General features: G+C 47.1%; 1 protein-coding gene across 3 annotated transcripts in view; it reads left to right on the top strand.

Annotated features, from left to right (window-relative positions):
• The first annotated feature begins 116 nt into the window (after positions 1-116).
• The window catches only part of Cacna2d3 (calcium voltage-gated channel auxiliary subunit alpha2delta 3), an 818761-nt gene continuing 801830 nt past the window's right edge, over positions 117-17047 (top strand). For all 3 annotated transcript variants that reach the window (XM_055612383.1, XM_055612382.1, XM_055612381.1), the window contains exons 1-2: positions 117-238; positions 892-973. In XM_055612383.1, coding sequence (XP_055468358.1) covers positions 117-238; positions 892-973 — 204 coding nt within the window. The remainder of the gene's footprint in view (positions 239-891; positions 974-17047) is intronic.

Below are 17047 nucleotides of genomic sequence, written 5' to 3'. Positions count from 1 at the left end.
GGGGCCGCGCGCGGCGGAGCAGGCAGCCCGGCGCTCGCCCACCGCCCGCCCGGCGCAGCTCTCCGCGGCCGCCCCAGTCGCCGCCGCCGCCGCCGGCGAGTCGGAGGGAGCCCAGGATGGCCGGGCCGGGCTCGCCGCGCCGCGGGTCCCGGGGGGCCTCGGCGCTCCTAGCCGCCGCGCTTCTCTACGCCGCGCTGGGGGACGTGGTGCGCTCGGAGCAGCAGATCCCGCTCTCCGTGTAAGTGCCCGGCGCTGGGACTCCCGGGGAGGGGCCGCCGGCGCCCGGAAGACCCGGGGAGCTCAAGTTTGGGCACCTGCAGGTGCGGCTGGGCAGGACCCGCGGCGGGTGCGGGCCTCGCCTCTTGCACCTGTCTCCCTGCAGCGGCACCCGGTCAGGGAGCCTGGGGTGGGACCTTCTCGCTCTTTCCCTCGGTCCGGGGGAGTAGGACCCGGAGAGGTTCACCTCAAGTGACAGCGCCAAGTTTAGAGCCTGTTTACCTGCAACTTCCACGGGCCGTTCAATGGTCCTCTTTTCTGTTACCTTACCATCCCACTTTTCCGGGAAGCGGGGGATGGGTGGATTTCTTCGGAGTAGTATTTGTCAGGTGATGCCCGTTTTAGGTGTTTAAGTCACCGGGCAATTGTTTCTCTAAAAGCCCGTGGTCTTTTCGGAGAGCCGGGGAGACCTAGCATATTCTGAACTCCGGTGACCCCCCCGACCCCCTCCCGCGTTCCGCTCTGCTTCTGCAGTTTGGTGCTGGTAGTTTGTAAGAGAGAGCTTTTTCTATCTTTGTTTCCCTTTTTCTTTAATGTTCCCACAGTCCGGTGTGTGCGCGTGTGTGACGGTGACACTTGGTGTTACATTTCTTCCTCTGCCCTTACTCCCCATAGAGTGAAGCTGTGGGCCTCCGCTTTTGGTGGGGAGATAAAATCCATTGCTGCCAAGTACTCGGGTTCCCAGCTTCTGCAAAAGGTAAGGTTTCTGTGGTGACAGACAGCGATGATTTTTCTAGCACAGAAAATGGAGGCAGATTTAGTTTTTTTTTTTTTTTTTCCCAAACAAACGTGAGCCCAGAGCTGCATCAGTTATCAGAGTAGTCTCTGATCCCCGGTTCTTGGCATTGTGCTGTGCAGTGACTTCTCCCTACCAACCGGTTATTTTTAGATGACACTTGATTCTAAACACAAAGAAAGGCAGGGTACTCACTCTCGCTGTCCTAGCTGGGGCTTGGAAACAGTGTGTCTGCCTGGCTCTCCTCTCAGTTGTCTATAACGCTGTCTCAGGGCGAGAGCAGATGCTTCCTTGGCCAAAAGATGCTAACTTCATCCAAGGGGCCGAGTAGGTGCCTGTTTTCTGAGCCTCCACCTTGCATGGGAGCGGTGGAGTTCAGGGTATCAGAGAGATAGCAGCTGCAGTGTTTGTCATGTCTGCAGTTGTACAATCCCATTATTCCCCAATCATCTGGACCCAGGGCTGGGGCGCATTACATCATTACAGATAAGGGGAATGAATGTGGCTATCTTTCCACTCAGCTGCACTGCCGAGCAATAGGCTGGGAGAGTGGTCCACAAACTTGAGAAATTGGTCGGCGTCCATGTATTTCTGTAGAGGAATGAGAATGGAGACTTGATTATTAGGCGTTTATCAGGAACTGCATCAATTTTAATTCAAATAGGCAGCACTATGCTTAAAATTCCATCGTGAGATATACGGTCCCCTTTCTTCCCTCTCAGATAAAGAATGAGCTGGTGGGTGGGCGGCCGGTAGGGTTGGAGATCAGAGCGGGTGAAGAGAATTTCAACTCAGCAAATTAACCAAATTAATCCAGATATTCTCTTGACAATAGAAAATAAGATTGGCCTTTGGGGGACAATTCTCTGAGAATGGGTATAAACAGCTAAAATTGTTAAGTTAACTTTTAAGCATTTTGAAATGTGTTTTTTGGGCCAATGTGCCATATGTGTTGTGCATGCTGCCTGGTAACCAAGTCCATATTTTATTTATGGCATTCCGTTTCGGAGAGTAGCATTTCGGGGCGTTATATGAAACCGTTGTCACATGAAATTCAAGTATTATAACAAAGCATCATCCAATAATGGGATGGCAAGGTATATTGGCTGAAAAAAAAAAAAAAAAAAGCCAGGCACCAGGTTCCTTGAGGCCATAGAGAAGACTGTTCGTCTGTAGATTAAGAAGTTCAGTGAAAGGTAGTCTGTTGATAAAACTTGATGCCTTGGTCTGTCTTTATATAAGGGGGTCATTCGCATACCTGTGGCCCTCCGCATTTATTAGAATGGCCTTTTCTCCTGGTTGTCTTTTAATTTGGTCCAGCCTTGCCTGTACTCTGGCTTTTCGCCTGCTTGTCAGATGTTTTATGTGACAGGCTCCGGACTGTGACAGAGCCTGAGCATTTGGCCCATGCATTGAAAGAAGTGAACATATTGTATAACTTTAAAGAAATACTTTTCATCTGCGTGTTGTAGACGTATCCTCAGTTTTGGTCTCGGTTGTACGTACGTAGCTTCTAGTGCAGATTTTGGGGTGCATATGAAATACATTTTTCTTCTCTTGGAAGTTAGAATACACACATGCTGCCCGAACTCCGTCAGCCCTGTTATTGGTTATGGTACAGCAGCACATTGGAATTGGCAAGGGACTTTGCTTACCTTCCGATCAGCATAGCTCCTGATATTGAATTCACCAGCCTTGCTCTGCCCTTGTCCTGTCTGCAGCTTCACAATTGTGTAATTATTTCCAGCTGTTTAATGCTTTGTCGCCCTTCCCTGCTGCTGTCTGGCGTTTTGTAACTGATTCGAGGGGAAGGTGAAGTGGTGCTTTCCGTTAGGGTCCAGGGTGGGTGTCTGCTCTAATACTGGGATTTGCGATCTTTCACAACAGAGGTTATGGGATACCCAAGGCTTTGGGTTGCTTGGCAAGTACTTTCATAAATGATCTGAAGGGTGTATTAGATTTGGGGAACGTTTTGCAGAAATCTTTGAGCCATATTGATCTCCAAGATATTACTGTATTCTTTAAAATGCAGAACACTGGTTTCGAGCGCTCAGTATGAATGGGAAGAGATATGGCACACTTGGAGTGTGGGAGACAGAATATCACTTTGAAAAGCAAGGATACCATCACCCTTCTTATTTTCAAGTTGCTGGCCACTTGCATTAGGGATTATTTCTCTAAATCAAAACAGTTTGCATCTATCCATCTGTATCCTAACAACTGAGGTGCTTTGAAAATGGGTTAGAAAATTCAATTGGAAAATGCATTAACACTGTGTTAAGGGAACTCACAGGTGATAATGCTGGGTTGCGTAATAGGCTGTAATTTCACTTGTAAGGTGTGGATATTTAGATTTGATTCTCAGTTAAGGGAAAATATACTGTATGCTACAATATAATCTTATATACTTATGTCATTTTCAAACTGGCACCTCATGTTCTGAATCAAGGTAGCATGTTCATTTTTAGAATGGAAGTTTTTCTTTCTTTCTTTTTTGATCTAGGGCCCATAAACTTTCCAAAGTAATCACTGTGGATATAAATTAAATAAGATTTGGCCACCCACTTTGAGGTGTTTGGAGACTGGGAGATCTGCCATTTTGGCAGCCCTCTTGGTTAGGGCTTGCAGTGGCCTCTGAAGTAGGCATTCCCAGGGGTCAGTGTACTCTGCCACCTTACACTGGACCATTGTTTTCTTACTTGTTTCTGTGTTTGGTGGCACGGCTCTGCCTGCCTTAGCTCGGGATACTACAGTAGGTCCTAAGCAGCCTTGCCCTCTTAGTTTCTTCTTTTTGCTTCTGTTGAACATGGGACTAGCCATCTATTCATGTCATTTGCAGCGGGCATTTTTGATCTTCTGAGGCATGCTGAGCTAGATATATTTTTACAGTTGTGTGTTTTGTCTATAGAGTGGAAGGCAGGCGTGAGTCCTGAGCAGCTTGGGGGTTGTTTGAGGGCCAGTGCTGGGGTGCCCCTGTGTGCCTGTCAGCTGTCACCCTCAATGGTGGGTACTGCAGGGCTTTCCATTCTCTTCAGCGTTAAATTACCTTCCTGTTTGACACATTCGTGCCAGTATTCAGCTGCCCCATCTTGCTTCATTCCCCCCCCCCCAAAGAGCGTGCTTTGTTTGGGCTCTTTCAGGGGGGCATAGTTCTGTCACCTCTCCATTCTGAGATTCGCAGAGGAGTATTCTAATAGGTCTGAGGACCTGGCTGTTAACCACAAAGACACCTTTAACATTTGCAATAAAAGTCATTAAACCCGCATGATTTTCATCCCCTTCTCCTTAAGGGGATTTCCACCGAGGCTGAGTTTTTCATTCTGTTTAGACCTGCATTCAGGGCATGACTGTTTGTGGGTCCTAGTGCCGTTTTTCCAGGCTCGTGATGGCAAGCACAGGTAATACTTGCTTCTTCCATTAACATCAACAAAGAGGCCACAGTTACCTTGGACACCTCCTGCAGCACTCAGGCCGTTTGATTCTTGAAATGTTCAAGCAGGCTTTTGTGTTATCAACTATTTATTGAGACGGCCATAATACATAAACTTGATGTCTCTCCGCAGGACAGAGTCAGCAAAGTAAGAGGCCGATTCCTTTAGCCATTCTTATAATTATGACTTTTCATCAATGTGGAAATCAATGGACTTTTAAATAATTAACAGTGAACATTTGTGAATTACCAGTTGGGGGTCCGTGCTGTGCTGTCCTAAGGAAGCACAGTCCTATAGACCATGAAGGAGCCTCTGTTTTTTAGAATAAAGACAATTATCTGCTGTCCCCAAAGATAGCTGTTCTGTGATGCTGATGGCCCGTTCACAGCATCACTTCAGATTAGTAGACTATCTCCTTTTATATTATCTTTTGACAGTTCTGAAATGACAGTTCCAGTCTTTCTGGTTAATTACTGGTCTCATTAGCCCTGTCAGCAGGACAGACGTTTGATAGGTGTCTGTACTCTTACTGCCCACAGGGTCCCTAGATGAGCTTTTCTATGAACCTCTTCGGTTTACTGTTTTTCTTTTTCTCTGCTCCTTTTCCTAAGGTTTCTTCTCTGTCAGAAATACCCTGCTTTCTTTCTTTTACTAGGAGTTGCTGCAGCCAGTGTTACTCAAAGAGATTTGCATATGCTCATTAAAATCAAGGGGCCGAAAATGTGAACGAAATTCTCGTTGGAGGCGAACTTCAGGTTTCCATTCCGTTGCAGTCATGTGTCCGGTATCCACTAGTACAGTGATTTCTTTCTGGTATTAATTAATAAACAGGTGCAGTTATTATAACACCAGTTTGGCTTTGGGCAGACATACGAATATCAAATTGTCTACTAGTTACGGCAAGCACAGTCAGTGTTTCCAGTTTCTGATGAAGGTATCGCTGGGTGGTTCCAGCAAAACACAAGAACCGTGAAGCCACACATCCGTGTACTGATGGCCGTACTCCCACTTCGTTTCCTCAGTTTGAGGCCCATTTCCATGCGAGTGCGGACTGGACTGCAGACTTTGTTCTTGATGGATCTCCATTGCTGTATGGTGCTCCCACAAAAGGCAGCCAATAGACGGCAGAGTGTGCTGAGCTTGCGAAAATGAGTGCACATCTCCTGTGAGCAGGGTCCTTTGTCTCGGGGTTGTCATTAATCCATATTTGCCATCATTGAAGCCAACCAATGGGCCTTTTCTTTTTCTGCAGACACAGGGTCTGTCAGTGCCCCTACCTCCTGTACCAGCGGCACCAGAGGACACAGCCCTAGAGCCCTGTCTTTCAGGACCTTTGAGGCATAGAGTGTTAGGGCGTGCAAGTTGCTTAAGATGCTATAATTTGACTTAAAGGTTTCGTTGTATCTGAGACTATAGAAGAAATTAAATACATGCTATAAAGTGTCAGTCTATAAATTAGCATATGAGACTCTACTTTCTTTTAATAGCATTTTTAGATGAAGACTTAATGCCCCATGTTTCATCTCGAATGACTGCGGTGAACTCTTGAGTACTGTCCACAGAGAGAAGTTTCTGAAACCTGGCTCCAGCGACCCTACTAGAACCTTCTTCTGTCCTCCTCAGTCCATTAAACAGAATGTACCTTTTCCTTCAAGGGAAAATGGGCAGTGAGGAAGAACAGCTACAATCCTCAGGCTCCCTTGAGTGATTAGCCAACAGCAGACTGTGTATGAAGTAGAGTCACAGTGCCCTTTGCAAGGCGGTGGTCTGTGCTTGGACTCACCCTCCGTGCCTTGGGAGGCTGGCTGTGTTGCTGATGTGTTATGGGATGGTCTGCCTGCCACGCCAGCAGAAAAATTATTGTACAAATAAACTGAAAAAAAATATGTTTCTAAAACATGACAAGTTTTTGTTTGCTTTGAGCAGCACTTATAGGGTACTTGATGGGTCAGTTAAATGAGACACTACTCTTTATAGTTTGTATTAAATGTATATGTTAGATAGCTTCTCAGTTACCCCAAATCAGGATTATGAACACATGCAACCTAGAGACTAACTTGGTGTTTCAAGGCCATATTGAAAAGGAAATTATTATCTCTTGACAAGGAGTGGCTGGCCATGATTTTCCCTTTGCATAGTTCAGGGCATTTATCTTGGTACCTGTTATTGGAAGATGGTTAACCCTCTCGAGGTTAAAAAGGCTGATATGTAGGTAAAGGATCTAGACTGGCAAGTTGAGCAGAGCCATAAATGCTGTGGGTTCGTACCACAGACCACTGGGTATGCATTTCAGGGGAGCAACTGCCAGTCAATACAGGGGCTTGCATCTGTCGGTACCATGATAGTTACCAGCTTCACGCTCGTGTCTGCGTCTGTGCTACCAAGGCAGACGTCACTTACAGAGTGTGCCCAATGTAGCCTGCTGATGGAGAGGACATCACCCTCTTGGGTGGCTAGAGAGGTTCATCAAACAGAGCAAACCAGGATGCTGGTACAGAACCAAGTGGCTGCCATTCATCAGGCATGGATTTGGCTAGCAGATAGAATGGTGCAGGCGCTGGATTGCGAGGAACTGCTAAGAACAGGGGCAGCTGCGGAATCTTCAGGGCCTGTTGGTTGATCACAAAACACCGAAAGCAGAGTGTTAAACTAAGTCTGGGGTCTACTGGTGCTTGGCTAACCCCTCCATGGGACAAGATGTCTTCATTTCAGCTTGCTGCTTTCCCTCCTGGGTGTCTCACCTTTGGTCTCATCGGTTATGGCACTTTCTCTGCCCATCCTTGTTCCATTGGAGAGCTTGGAGCATTTGCCGAGATACTTGTCCCTTAGAGAGGTGCTGTTAAAGAAAAGGTCACTGGCCTGGTGGGGGGGGGTTGTCTGCTTATCTTCTCTGTCATTACCTGTATAGCCTCGGGGAAGTTGCTTAATCTAATAGCAGACCCATGGAGCATTCACTCTGTAGTGGGATACAGTGGCTCACACCTGTAATTCCAGCACTGGGGAGGCTGAGGCAGGACGATTGTTCATTTGAGGCCAGTCAGGCTTATACAGTGATGTCCTGTCTCAAAAACACCAGCAGTAGATCTGTCCTTAAGGGCAGGGAGTACTGCTCAACCCATTTCACAGATTAGCAGGTGAGGCCTGCAAAGGTTAAGCATCTTTTCCAAGTGGCTTCTGTGCGTATGTACACATCTGGCCACATGCTTTATGCGATCTTTTAAAATGCAAGTTGCTCTTTGGGGAAAAAAGGTTACTAATACCTACTTTCTCTAGCATAGAGTGCTTTAGAGATGAAATGAGGTAACATCTGGGAAATTACCTCAGAAATAATTAAAACCAGAATAATGGCTGAGAGGACAGTCTTGGAGTCATAAGAACTTAGATTTGTGTTTTTTGTCTCCATTTCCTATCTGGGTCACCTTGTGGTATAACATTTCAGAACCTGTACCTTTAAATGGGAAAGGAGGCCAATACAGTCCATGGAATGAAATATGCAAAGTGCTTAGCACAATGCCAGGCACAGCAAAAGCTTTTGGCAACAACTCCCTGTGGGCATTATGGCTGGTATTACGAAAACAAAGCTCTATAGGTCTTTGCTAAAAGCTCTGGGGCCTGGGTCCCTAAATACCTGTGGATTTGGGAGTGGTAGTACAAGGGTTGGTGAGGGCCCCGTGGGAAGGTGATCCACCTGGTAGCTGACAGGGAACCAACACCATAAGCAGGGGGATGTGTAGATCTTTTCTACAGTACAGTTCCGGTCAAGGCGAATGCGATGTATACAGAACGAGGCTAGCTCCCTTCTCCCTAGACAGGAGAAGGTGCCCACAAGAGCTTGTCAGTCAGGGTCTGCCTAACTGGGCAGGGGGTCAGGCTGAAGAAGTGGCTGCTTCTGCCCCATAAAGAGAGAGGAGCACACACGAATCTGTGCACCCAGCCTTTACCTCGCTACAGTATGCATGCGGCAGCCACAGTGGACACCTCTTAACTCTGGTGTCCTCTTGGACAGCATGCCAGACGCATCCTGCTGGGACAGTACTCTCTGCCGGCCTTTGAAGAGTCTCGACTTCTCCCAGGGCCTTCCTGCGGAATGGTACTGGACATGAACAGGCTGCGGAAAGGGGTATAGAGAGGTGGAGCAGTATTTGGGGATAGCCATCTGTCACCCCCACAGGAGGCAAGGGCACCTGGTGTTCTTGGCTCTTCCTGATGGACCTGTCCTCTCTAGAGCTTGCTTGGCAGCCCTGCTGCTGTGTTTTGGCCTTGAGCATCTACAGACCTGCTCTGTGTCCTTAAAGAGGTGGCACGAGTACAGCTTGTACTACCCACCCCAGTCACCAGGGCCTTGAAGTCTTGAAGATGGCGTTTGCTGTAGTAACCGAGTACATTTAAACCCCTTCTGCACAAAGCTACTGTGAGCCGTGGTGGAAGTCAGCAATGAAAGAAAATCTCCTTTATTTGGGCCAATTGGCAGAAAGTGCTCAAGAGCCATTTGTTTTCATGAATGTCACAGAATTGTAGAGTCTGACTGGCCCCTGGACTTCTGAAAAATCTACCAAGGTCATAATCAGTCCAGGTATACAGGAATATGCCCATTGGGAAAGAAAATGGGCTCTTTTTGTTTTCTTTGACTGTTTGATTTGAGCTGAGCACTTCCTGCTAGAGTAGCTGGTGCCCATTTGGGTCCCTCCACACAGAGGCAACTGGCATTGTCTGCCTCACAGATGGGGCCTGAGGTTTCAGGAGGTGAAACAGCTTGGAAACAGGGTGTTTTGATCCTCAGGTCTCTGCCTCTCTTCGCATTAGGTTTGCCTATGTCACCTGACTCACCTGAATGTAGCTGCAGTCAAGTCTGTGGGGTCTCAGGTAGCGCTTGTGGGACAAGAATGCCTTCCCTGCTTATGCTCCCTCAGTCTCAGTCTTCAGCAGAGTGCCAAATCGCAGTCCTGGCAGTTTATTGGTGGCCGGGCCCCCATGATGAGGTCAAGCTGCCTTACCTTGCAGTGTGGATTTGTGTCTCACAAGGTTTGAGCAGTGGCTGAGGGACAGCGACAGAGCTGACTGATCAGATGGTGGTCAGCAGGGGCAATATGCTTCTAGGTTGCTCCAGCTGACAGGAGAAACAGTGACCTTGTGAAAGTGCTGACTAAGTGTGAGTCTCAGCTGTGACTTGAAGACTTAACTCTTCTTCAAAACCCAGGAGGGTCTTCCCTTCATGTTTTCACTGAAAACTCCCAACAGCCATTCATCTCTGCTCAACTTCCTACGTTTTTCCAGTGTGTGTGACTTATTTTCCTAAAACTTTGGGGTCCTGTTTACAAAAAGGAATGAAGGGAATCAGTGGCTCATGGAATTTCCAAATCTAGATCCAAATCTGGGCCCACACATGCTTTTAACATGATTTTGAATTTCCTTTTTTCCCCTCCCCATCTTCCCCTCCTTTTCTCCCTTCCTACTCTTCCTTTTCAAAATATCTTATGGTTTTTTGAGACATGGTCTCATAACAGCCCAGACTAGCCTGGAGTCTCTCTTTCCCTAGCATCCCGAGTGCTGGAATTATGGGCATGCCACTACACAGGCTAGTTCTTAATTCTCTGACAGCTATAATCCTTGGCTCTCAGGAGGGGACCTGTGTCTGGTTCTAGATTTCTCACAGTGAGCCTGCGACAATTGAGGAGGTTTTTGGATTGTTTGGTTTTACACTTGTTTTGGGGGCGAATTGTTCCGTATTAGTCACTAACCTGCTCAGCCCAGGTCTTGATTTGTGTATCCTAAAACAGCACAGTTAGGGTGGATGATGCAGCTCAGGGCTGAGAGTGCTGGCGCAGACTGGACGGAGTTGAGCTCCTAGCGGCCATGTCATGCCTCTTACAGCAGCTCCAGCTCTAGGAGCTGGAACTCACACACGTATGCTCAGATTCACCGCGACATCAGGCTCTGAGCATGATAGGGTCGTGTGTAAAGATGAACTCGTGGCCCAGGAAAGCCCTAGTTTTCTGGCTACTCTAGCACAGTTACTCTCCCGCTTCGTTATCACTGAAGAACAGGAGACGAACTTGAAATTATTGTCCCTTTGACTCCGTGGTGATAACGCTGAGGCCATATGTGTCGTGCACATCAATGGACAGAGGCATGGTGGCAAAAGAAGCACATTTTACACATGTTCAGGAAAGTGCTTTTTTTTTCCTTGTTCGGACTCTCCCCGTGTTGTCCCTTGCGTGGAAAAGGTGGGCAACCGTGGGGTTAAAGTCTGTTCTTGTGATATTCTCAAAGCAAGGTTCAAGTTAAAACTATCGGGCAAGTGTTTTGTTCTTTGTGCCTGTACCATCCACGGCGCCTTTCCCACTGTATTTTGTGGAAGCGGAGGTGGGGAAACACGTAAAGAGCAAGAGATGTGGGAGGTTGCCAATCTATCGGGTGTAGGTAGCGTTCAGCCCGACTCACAACGTGCAGCTCGGCACTCAGCCTACTCTGAGTTCCTGTTGTTAGTGGATTGTCCGTCAGAGCAGTGTGAATGTGCCATATTCGAACAGCTCGATGGGCAGAGACTTTTTCTCTCTCCAGAAATAAGTGCAACTCATTTGGGTTCTGGGATGGAGAGGCTGAAGTTTGAATGTTCTTTCTTAGCTTTGGCCTGGGCCTCAGTGGAGACACTGTCGCACTGTTGTCATTTGGCTTTATACAGAATTTGCATACTGATTTGCATATGTATTTGCATGCCGATTCAGATGACTTAGTTCAAGAGATTCACTAAAAGGCAACAAATCTGGGACTTTTGTGTTTGTATGTAGGTGTGTTTAATAGTCATGTGCTGTTTTCCTTTTTAAAGGAATATTGGTAACTAATTAACACCCCTCCCCCCTCAGTTTTGCTCCCAAATTTAAATATTGCAGAATATCAAGCTTTCTGGTCACTATGAAAGAAGATGTAATCCTCTCCATAGAGTGTTCACAGATACTTATCGTTTGAAAATGACGAAGAATAAATATTACCCAGAACAGGAGTTCCAGAATTATGGAGCCATAGCTGGATTTTCTACTTGAGTAATAAGCTTTGCATTTTTTCCTCTCTTTCTGAAAATAAATACCTTACAACTGATAGGAAATATAGAGAGATTTAGAAATCAGAGGATTGACTTAAAAATCTGCTTTTAAGAGAAGTAGTTGGTCTTGGGAACAGAAATCTGTGTAAAGCTGTGTAAAGTCTGCGTCAGCCATTCAGGTTGGGGTCTAGATGATACTGTTTAGGAGTCTCAGGGCCTCTAGGTCAGTTGCTCAACCTCACTATCTAGGAAATATACTTAGAGGTACCTGTTTCTAGGGTGGAGCTGAGAGGTCCAAGTGAAAAGACCCAAGAGGATGCTTGGAAATAAGTGTTTCTGAGGAAGTGTTCACCAAGGCAGACCATTATAATGCTGTTTCCATCATTATCGCTATTCCTGAGCCATAGTTTCCACCCAGCAGGAAGCTCTGGCTGCCTAAAGGCCAGTGGATGGCGAGGTGTCAGAGGAGGTGTCGGCCACTTTGTTTGCAGGCACGCATCAAGCTGCTTGTCGCTGAACTATACCAGGAATTCTTAGGAGGCATCGACAAAGATGAGATTGCCAGCTTTTTTTGTAGTTTGGGCCTTGTGTTTTATCTATTTGAACATAAGGTCATCTGTGTTGAAGATGCAGAAACAGAAAATGTAGATGTGCTCTGGGCCTTTGGTATAGAGGTTTCAACTCCAGTTCCTAGAGTGGGGTAGGGTCAGAGGGAGGCTTTTTCGAATTTCCTAGTACCAGCCATTGATTCCTTGCTTTGGTCTTTGTGGATACTTGACGTTAAAGATTGCAGGTTGCAGCTTCTTTCCAGCTGTATTTGTTGTCTCGTTTCTTGGATGTTTCGTTGCTCGCTTGTATAACAAGGAATTTAAAGGAGACTGGAAGGGAAGGAGAGGAAGGTCCACAGATCTCTACCTTTTCGTAGTTCTTTTTGTTATAATAGAAAGATGTCACTTGTCTTTGATTTTCCCCTGAGGATCTGCCCTCCCCTTCAGGAGGTTTGATGTCTGAGAATCTGACTGGATTAGGTTGACTTTGCTCTTGTGCTTTATCTATAGGGTTATTGGATGTTAGAATAGCCAGCTGGGGCTCGGAGGTTCTGTGACCAGACAGATCTGGCGTTGAGATCCAGCCTGACCTTTCTTGGCTTTGCACTGAGGACATAGGCTCCTTTTCTATAAAATGAAGCCATGGTAGGCTTAAGTAAGTACAAAGTCACACAATAGTGCTCATACGGAGCCTGGTGCCTGGAAAGTGTCTTGTCTATTTTTGTTTCTTGGTTAATGGGTTAGTAACATTCTGGTCCTATTATTTGTCTCTCTCTCCTGGATGTGTGCTGTGCTGGTGCCTGCTTTTTTGTAGTTGTGCACAATCAATAGCCACATTGAAGGCCATGGCCTTTTGACCCTCATGGTCAATTTCATTGTGTGGGGGTGAGTCTGGCAAACTCTTCCATGCCCCTGGCAGGTCTGGGGATGTGTGATATGTGGAGGCCCCCTTATCTCCTGTGAGGTGGGTGGGGTACAATGAGCAGGAGTTTGATTCCCCCCCCAGGACAAGCTTATTCGTTGTGACCTGGAGGGGTCCTCTTTTGGCACCTGGCATAGACCTACTTTTGGAACAGGACTCAGCGTTTTTCCTGTGGCATGCATCAGTGTTCAGATAAACAAAGGAATGCATAGCTTGCCCAGCCTCTTCCTTGTCCTTGCAGGCTAGTGAGGCACAGAATGCTGCTTAGCACAGGCGAAGGATGAAGGGCTTCTGCCTCTTTCTCCACTTACTGTTCACTGCCTGGTTTCTGAGCTCCGGTGTTAGGCTTTTGGATGCTGGGAAACCTGGGGGGCTTGATCTGGAGGAGATCTATCTCTGAAGCCCTGTGGGCAGGTCCTTCACCCATAGCCCTCTGAGTGCCAGCAGGCTGTGATGGCTAGATGACCCCCTCCTTGCCTCTGGGGAGCATCTCTGCCCTTCTGCATCAGTACCCCTAGTGCAGGGAGTATCTTTTGGAAGCACACAGCAGCCTGGCTGAGGGTCCTAGTGCCTCTGCAGCGCGGGGCCTGGCAGCTGCAGCAGGAGCACCGCAGTGCCGGGCGGGTGCACGAGGAGAACCAAGCGAGACTGATGGGTCCGCAGCCACTGCCACCATCAACCTGGGGGAGGCGACTCGGCAAAGGCAATTAGGAAGCTGCTGCAGCTAATTCCATAAAGTGCTCAGATGCCACATTCCCAATAACATTAGGGAGAAATGTGAATTTGAATTCCTTTCCTCTTCACCTTCCCAGGGCGGCAAACTTCACCTGTTTTTCTTTTTATCCTGGAGGCTTTTCCAGCTTGAACTTGCGTGCAGGGCATGGCCTAGACTTCTTAGGAAGGGTCTCCCTTTAATCTCTGTGTTGTCTGTTGTTCACATCAGTGCCACTAGATTTCTAAGTGGTGTGTTGCGTGTTGTCTGGAGGCACAGCTCTGCTGCTTCCTATAGCCGCAGACTGTACAGAGCCCTGCTTCCGGTTGACCTAGCCTGCACCAGGCTAGCAAGGGCCGGTTCTAGCACCTTTATGCAGGGAGAGAAAAGCTTGGGAGGAAGAGCCCAGGACCTACCCTGGGATGTCTCTGTTGGCATGTGCGTTCTGCAGGTTCACCTGTCTGTTCTTCCAGCCCATCTGAGAACCCTCACTAAGTGCAGACTCTGAATGAGTACAGGCATTTCTCTGGGGTGTGGGAATCAGGTGATATGGATTCAGTGGGAGGCAGGTTTTTCAAAAAGCTGTTTCTTCCCAGCCTTTCCTTCCCTCAATATCAGACCTAACAAGGTATGTGTGCAGAGGCTTGTGGTGGAGGTCTCTATCCAGCTCCTCTCAGATATGGGACTTCTCTATGGAGACTGCATTTCTCTGCAGTAGAGTACTCATGGGGCCCTGCAGTGATTAGGATCAGCTGTCAACATCCTACCTCCTGGCTGAGCTTTGCCTGTTCACTGAGATGGAACTTGGGAGTGGTGATATGTGTTGGGAGGTCACGCTTCTAGCCATGAATGTGTAGGAACAGGGACAGACCCTGAGCCTCATGGGAGGTCAGGGATGGTCAAACAGGAAGCTGAGTCCTGACCCCTAAGCCTGAGTTCTTGCCAGATATCAGGGCACTGAGGCTACAAAGGGAAGGAAGGTTTCCATGCCTCATGGGTAGGCTTCTTGGGTGACATGGAGAGGCAGTCCTGCGCCCTGCTGGGACCTTCCAAATACCTTGGCAGGCCTTACTGGAAACCAACTTCATTTGCTTTTGCAAAAGGAGATATTTGTGACCAGTGCTCAGTTAAATCATGTTTAAGCCAGAATTTCACCCCAAAGAGTCAGTTTCCTAGTGAATCTCTAGCAATCAAAGTAATTTGTCTCACTGGGTCATCAGGAAAATTTTCCATGATAAGCGAAATTGGGAGGAGACAGCACATTTTTTCAAATGTTTATTCAACATTCATAACCCATCCTGAAACCCAAGGCTTCCACCTTCTCCTTGCTTTCAATACAAGTCCAGATTGGACAGACGACCATGATATGGGCAGTTCTATTGCTGTCTTCTGAGGCTCACATGCATACATTTGCTTTTGGTGAAATGCTGGAAATGTCTTCTTCCTTCCTGTTTCAACAAACATCCACTGAATATTCCACGAGACATGCCGGGCTGGGATAGGGCGCCAGGATCCCTCAGCTGCTGTGGACACCCCTCATGTCCTCATCCTGAATGTCTAGGTGGCAATGCACTGTTCACAGTCTCCAAATGCATTTGGCTGGGTCACACCTCTGTGTCTCTGACTGTGCCATAACCCACCCCACTGCTCCCAGTGTCTGGCTGCTCAGCCCCACTTGGCAGGATCTGGCGTTAGTATGCAGGGTGTCACATGGGGGATCTTGTTAGAATGTATTGTTTCAAGGTCTTACACTAAGAGATTCTGATCCAGTGAACATGGACAGAGCCCAGGAATCTGGGTAAAGCACTGTCTCAGGAAGTTAGTAGTCCTTGGACCACGCTCTGAGAAGGCTGTGTATGTTTGTTTCTGGGAAGGCTCTGGCTTCCCCTAAAGAAAACTCCTCTCCTTCCTTTCTGGTCCATGCACCTTGGTTTGCTGACATCTCTCTGTGTGTAGAGTCTGTGCTGGGCTGGAGGCTATGGCTGCTCTGTTACAGAACAGGGAGGAACTCCCAGCTGGCATGGGGTCTGTCCTTCCTCCGAATGGCTAGCACAAATGGAGGCTTTCTCTGCAGTGGAAATGTAGACTTTGAAGCAAGCCAGACATTTCATCCCATAAGTCTGAAGGCAGCCAGGTGCACAGCTGATTGTTGAAGCAGTTTATTTAGAAATCACTGAGTGCAGTTGAAGTAGCCACTCTCCAATTTGAGAGATGGAGAGAAATTTGTTGACCTATCACCAATGGCATTTCTTCTTCACAAATAGGTTACAGGGACCTGTGGTTTCCAGGCCTTTAGCAGAAAATTGTTTGGTGAGCATCAGTAGGAAAGGTGCCATCTGCTTCCAATAAAAGGTCTCTCCTTATCCTTGTTCAAGCATTGCTCCCCCAGGGGCCTGATGGGTACAAAACTGCATGTTTCCCTGCGGCAGTGTCTTTCAAACTTTCAAAACAAACCATGGGCACACTACGGAATGCTCCTCACATTACATTGCTCCTCACACAGCCTCAGAAGTGAACCTCATATTCCTAATCACTTATTCTTATTCTCTGGAATGCAGTTTGCTATTAATTACCATCAGTCATCAATCAATCAGTCATCATCACCATCATCACTGAGACAGGATCTTTCTATATACCCCAGACTTAGTTTGAACTGTTGATCCACACCCTTCTGGGCGCTATGACTGTCACATTCCACAACCAATTCCTGACTGCAGTCTTGTGGTGTGTTTTATGTTCTGTTCTGCTTTACTCGCCTTGATTCTATTCTGATGTTACTGCCTTGTACCCTTATTCTGTTCTGATCATCTTGAAATGTTTGTTATGCCCAATACATTGATTTCATGATCCAATGTATACAAAACAGTGCGCTAGGTGTTAACTGTAAGTGCTAGTCCAGCTTGATTCCAGGACTAAAGCTGTGCTTTGTTCAATGACAACAATAGACAGTTACAATGTTAACAGTCATTTTACCATCCTGATAGTTCCACAAGGTAAGTACTATTATAATTTTCTATGAGAACTTAAGCTCAGGATGATCATTTCACTTACACAGAATGGTAAAGCTAGTAAGCTATAGCACAGAATCTTGAATGTAGGGCTGTATGAATGATGAGGCCTCTGCAAAGAGTCCCTGACCTATACCCATGGCTCAACTCGTAATTTTTCAGCCTGATGATGGTGTTATGCATTCAGTAGAAGCTGCAGTAAAACTTTAATTCTCTTCTTGTCCTGGGCTAGGGATATGCAGTATAATACTCTCAATGCTCTTGGGAGAGTCATGTGATCTTGAGGGCATACAGTTGGCACTCTTCAGTGGCATAGCTGCTTCTTCTTTTCTTCTTCTTCTTCTTCTTCTTCTTCTTCTTCTTCTTCTTCTTCTT

This window comes from Psammomys obesus, unplaced genomic scaffold (genome assembly GCF_907164565.1).
Source record: "Psammomys obesus unplaced genomic scaffold, mPsaObe1.curated_primary_1811, whole genome shotgun sequence".
In the NCBI taxonomy this organism is placed as follows: domain Eukaryota; kingdom Metazoa; phylum Chordata; class Mammalia; order Rodentia; family Muridae; genus Psammomys; species Psammomys obesus.
This window is presented reverse-complemented; position numbering and strand designations above follow the sequence as displayed.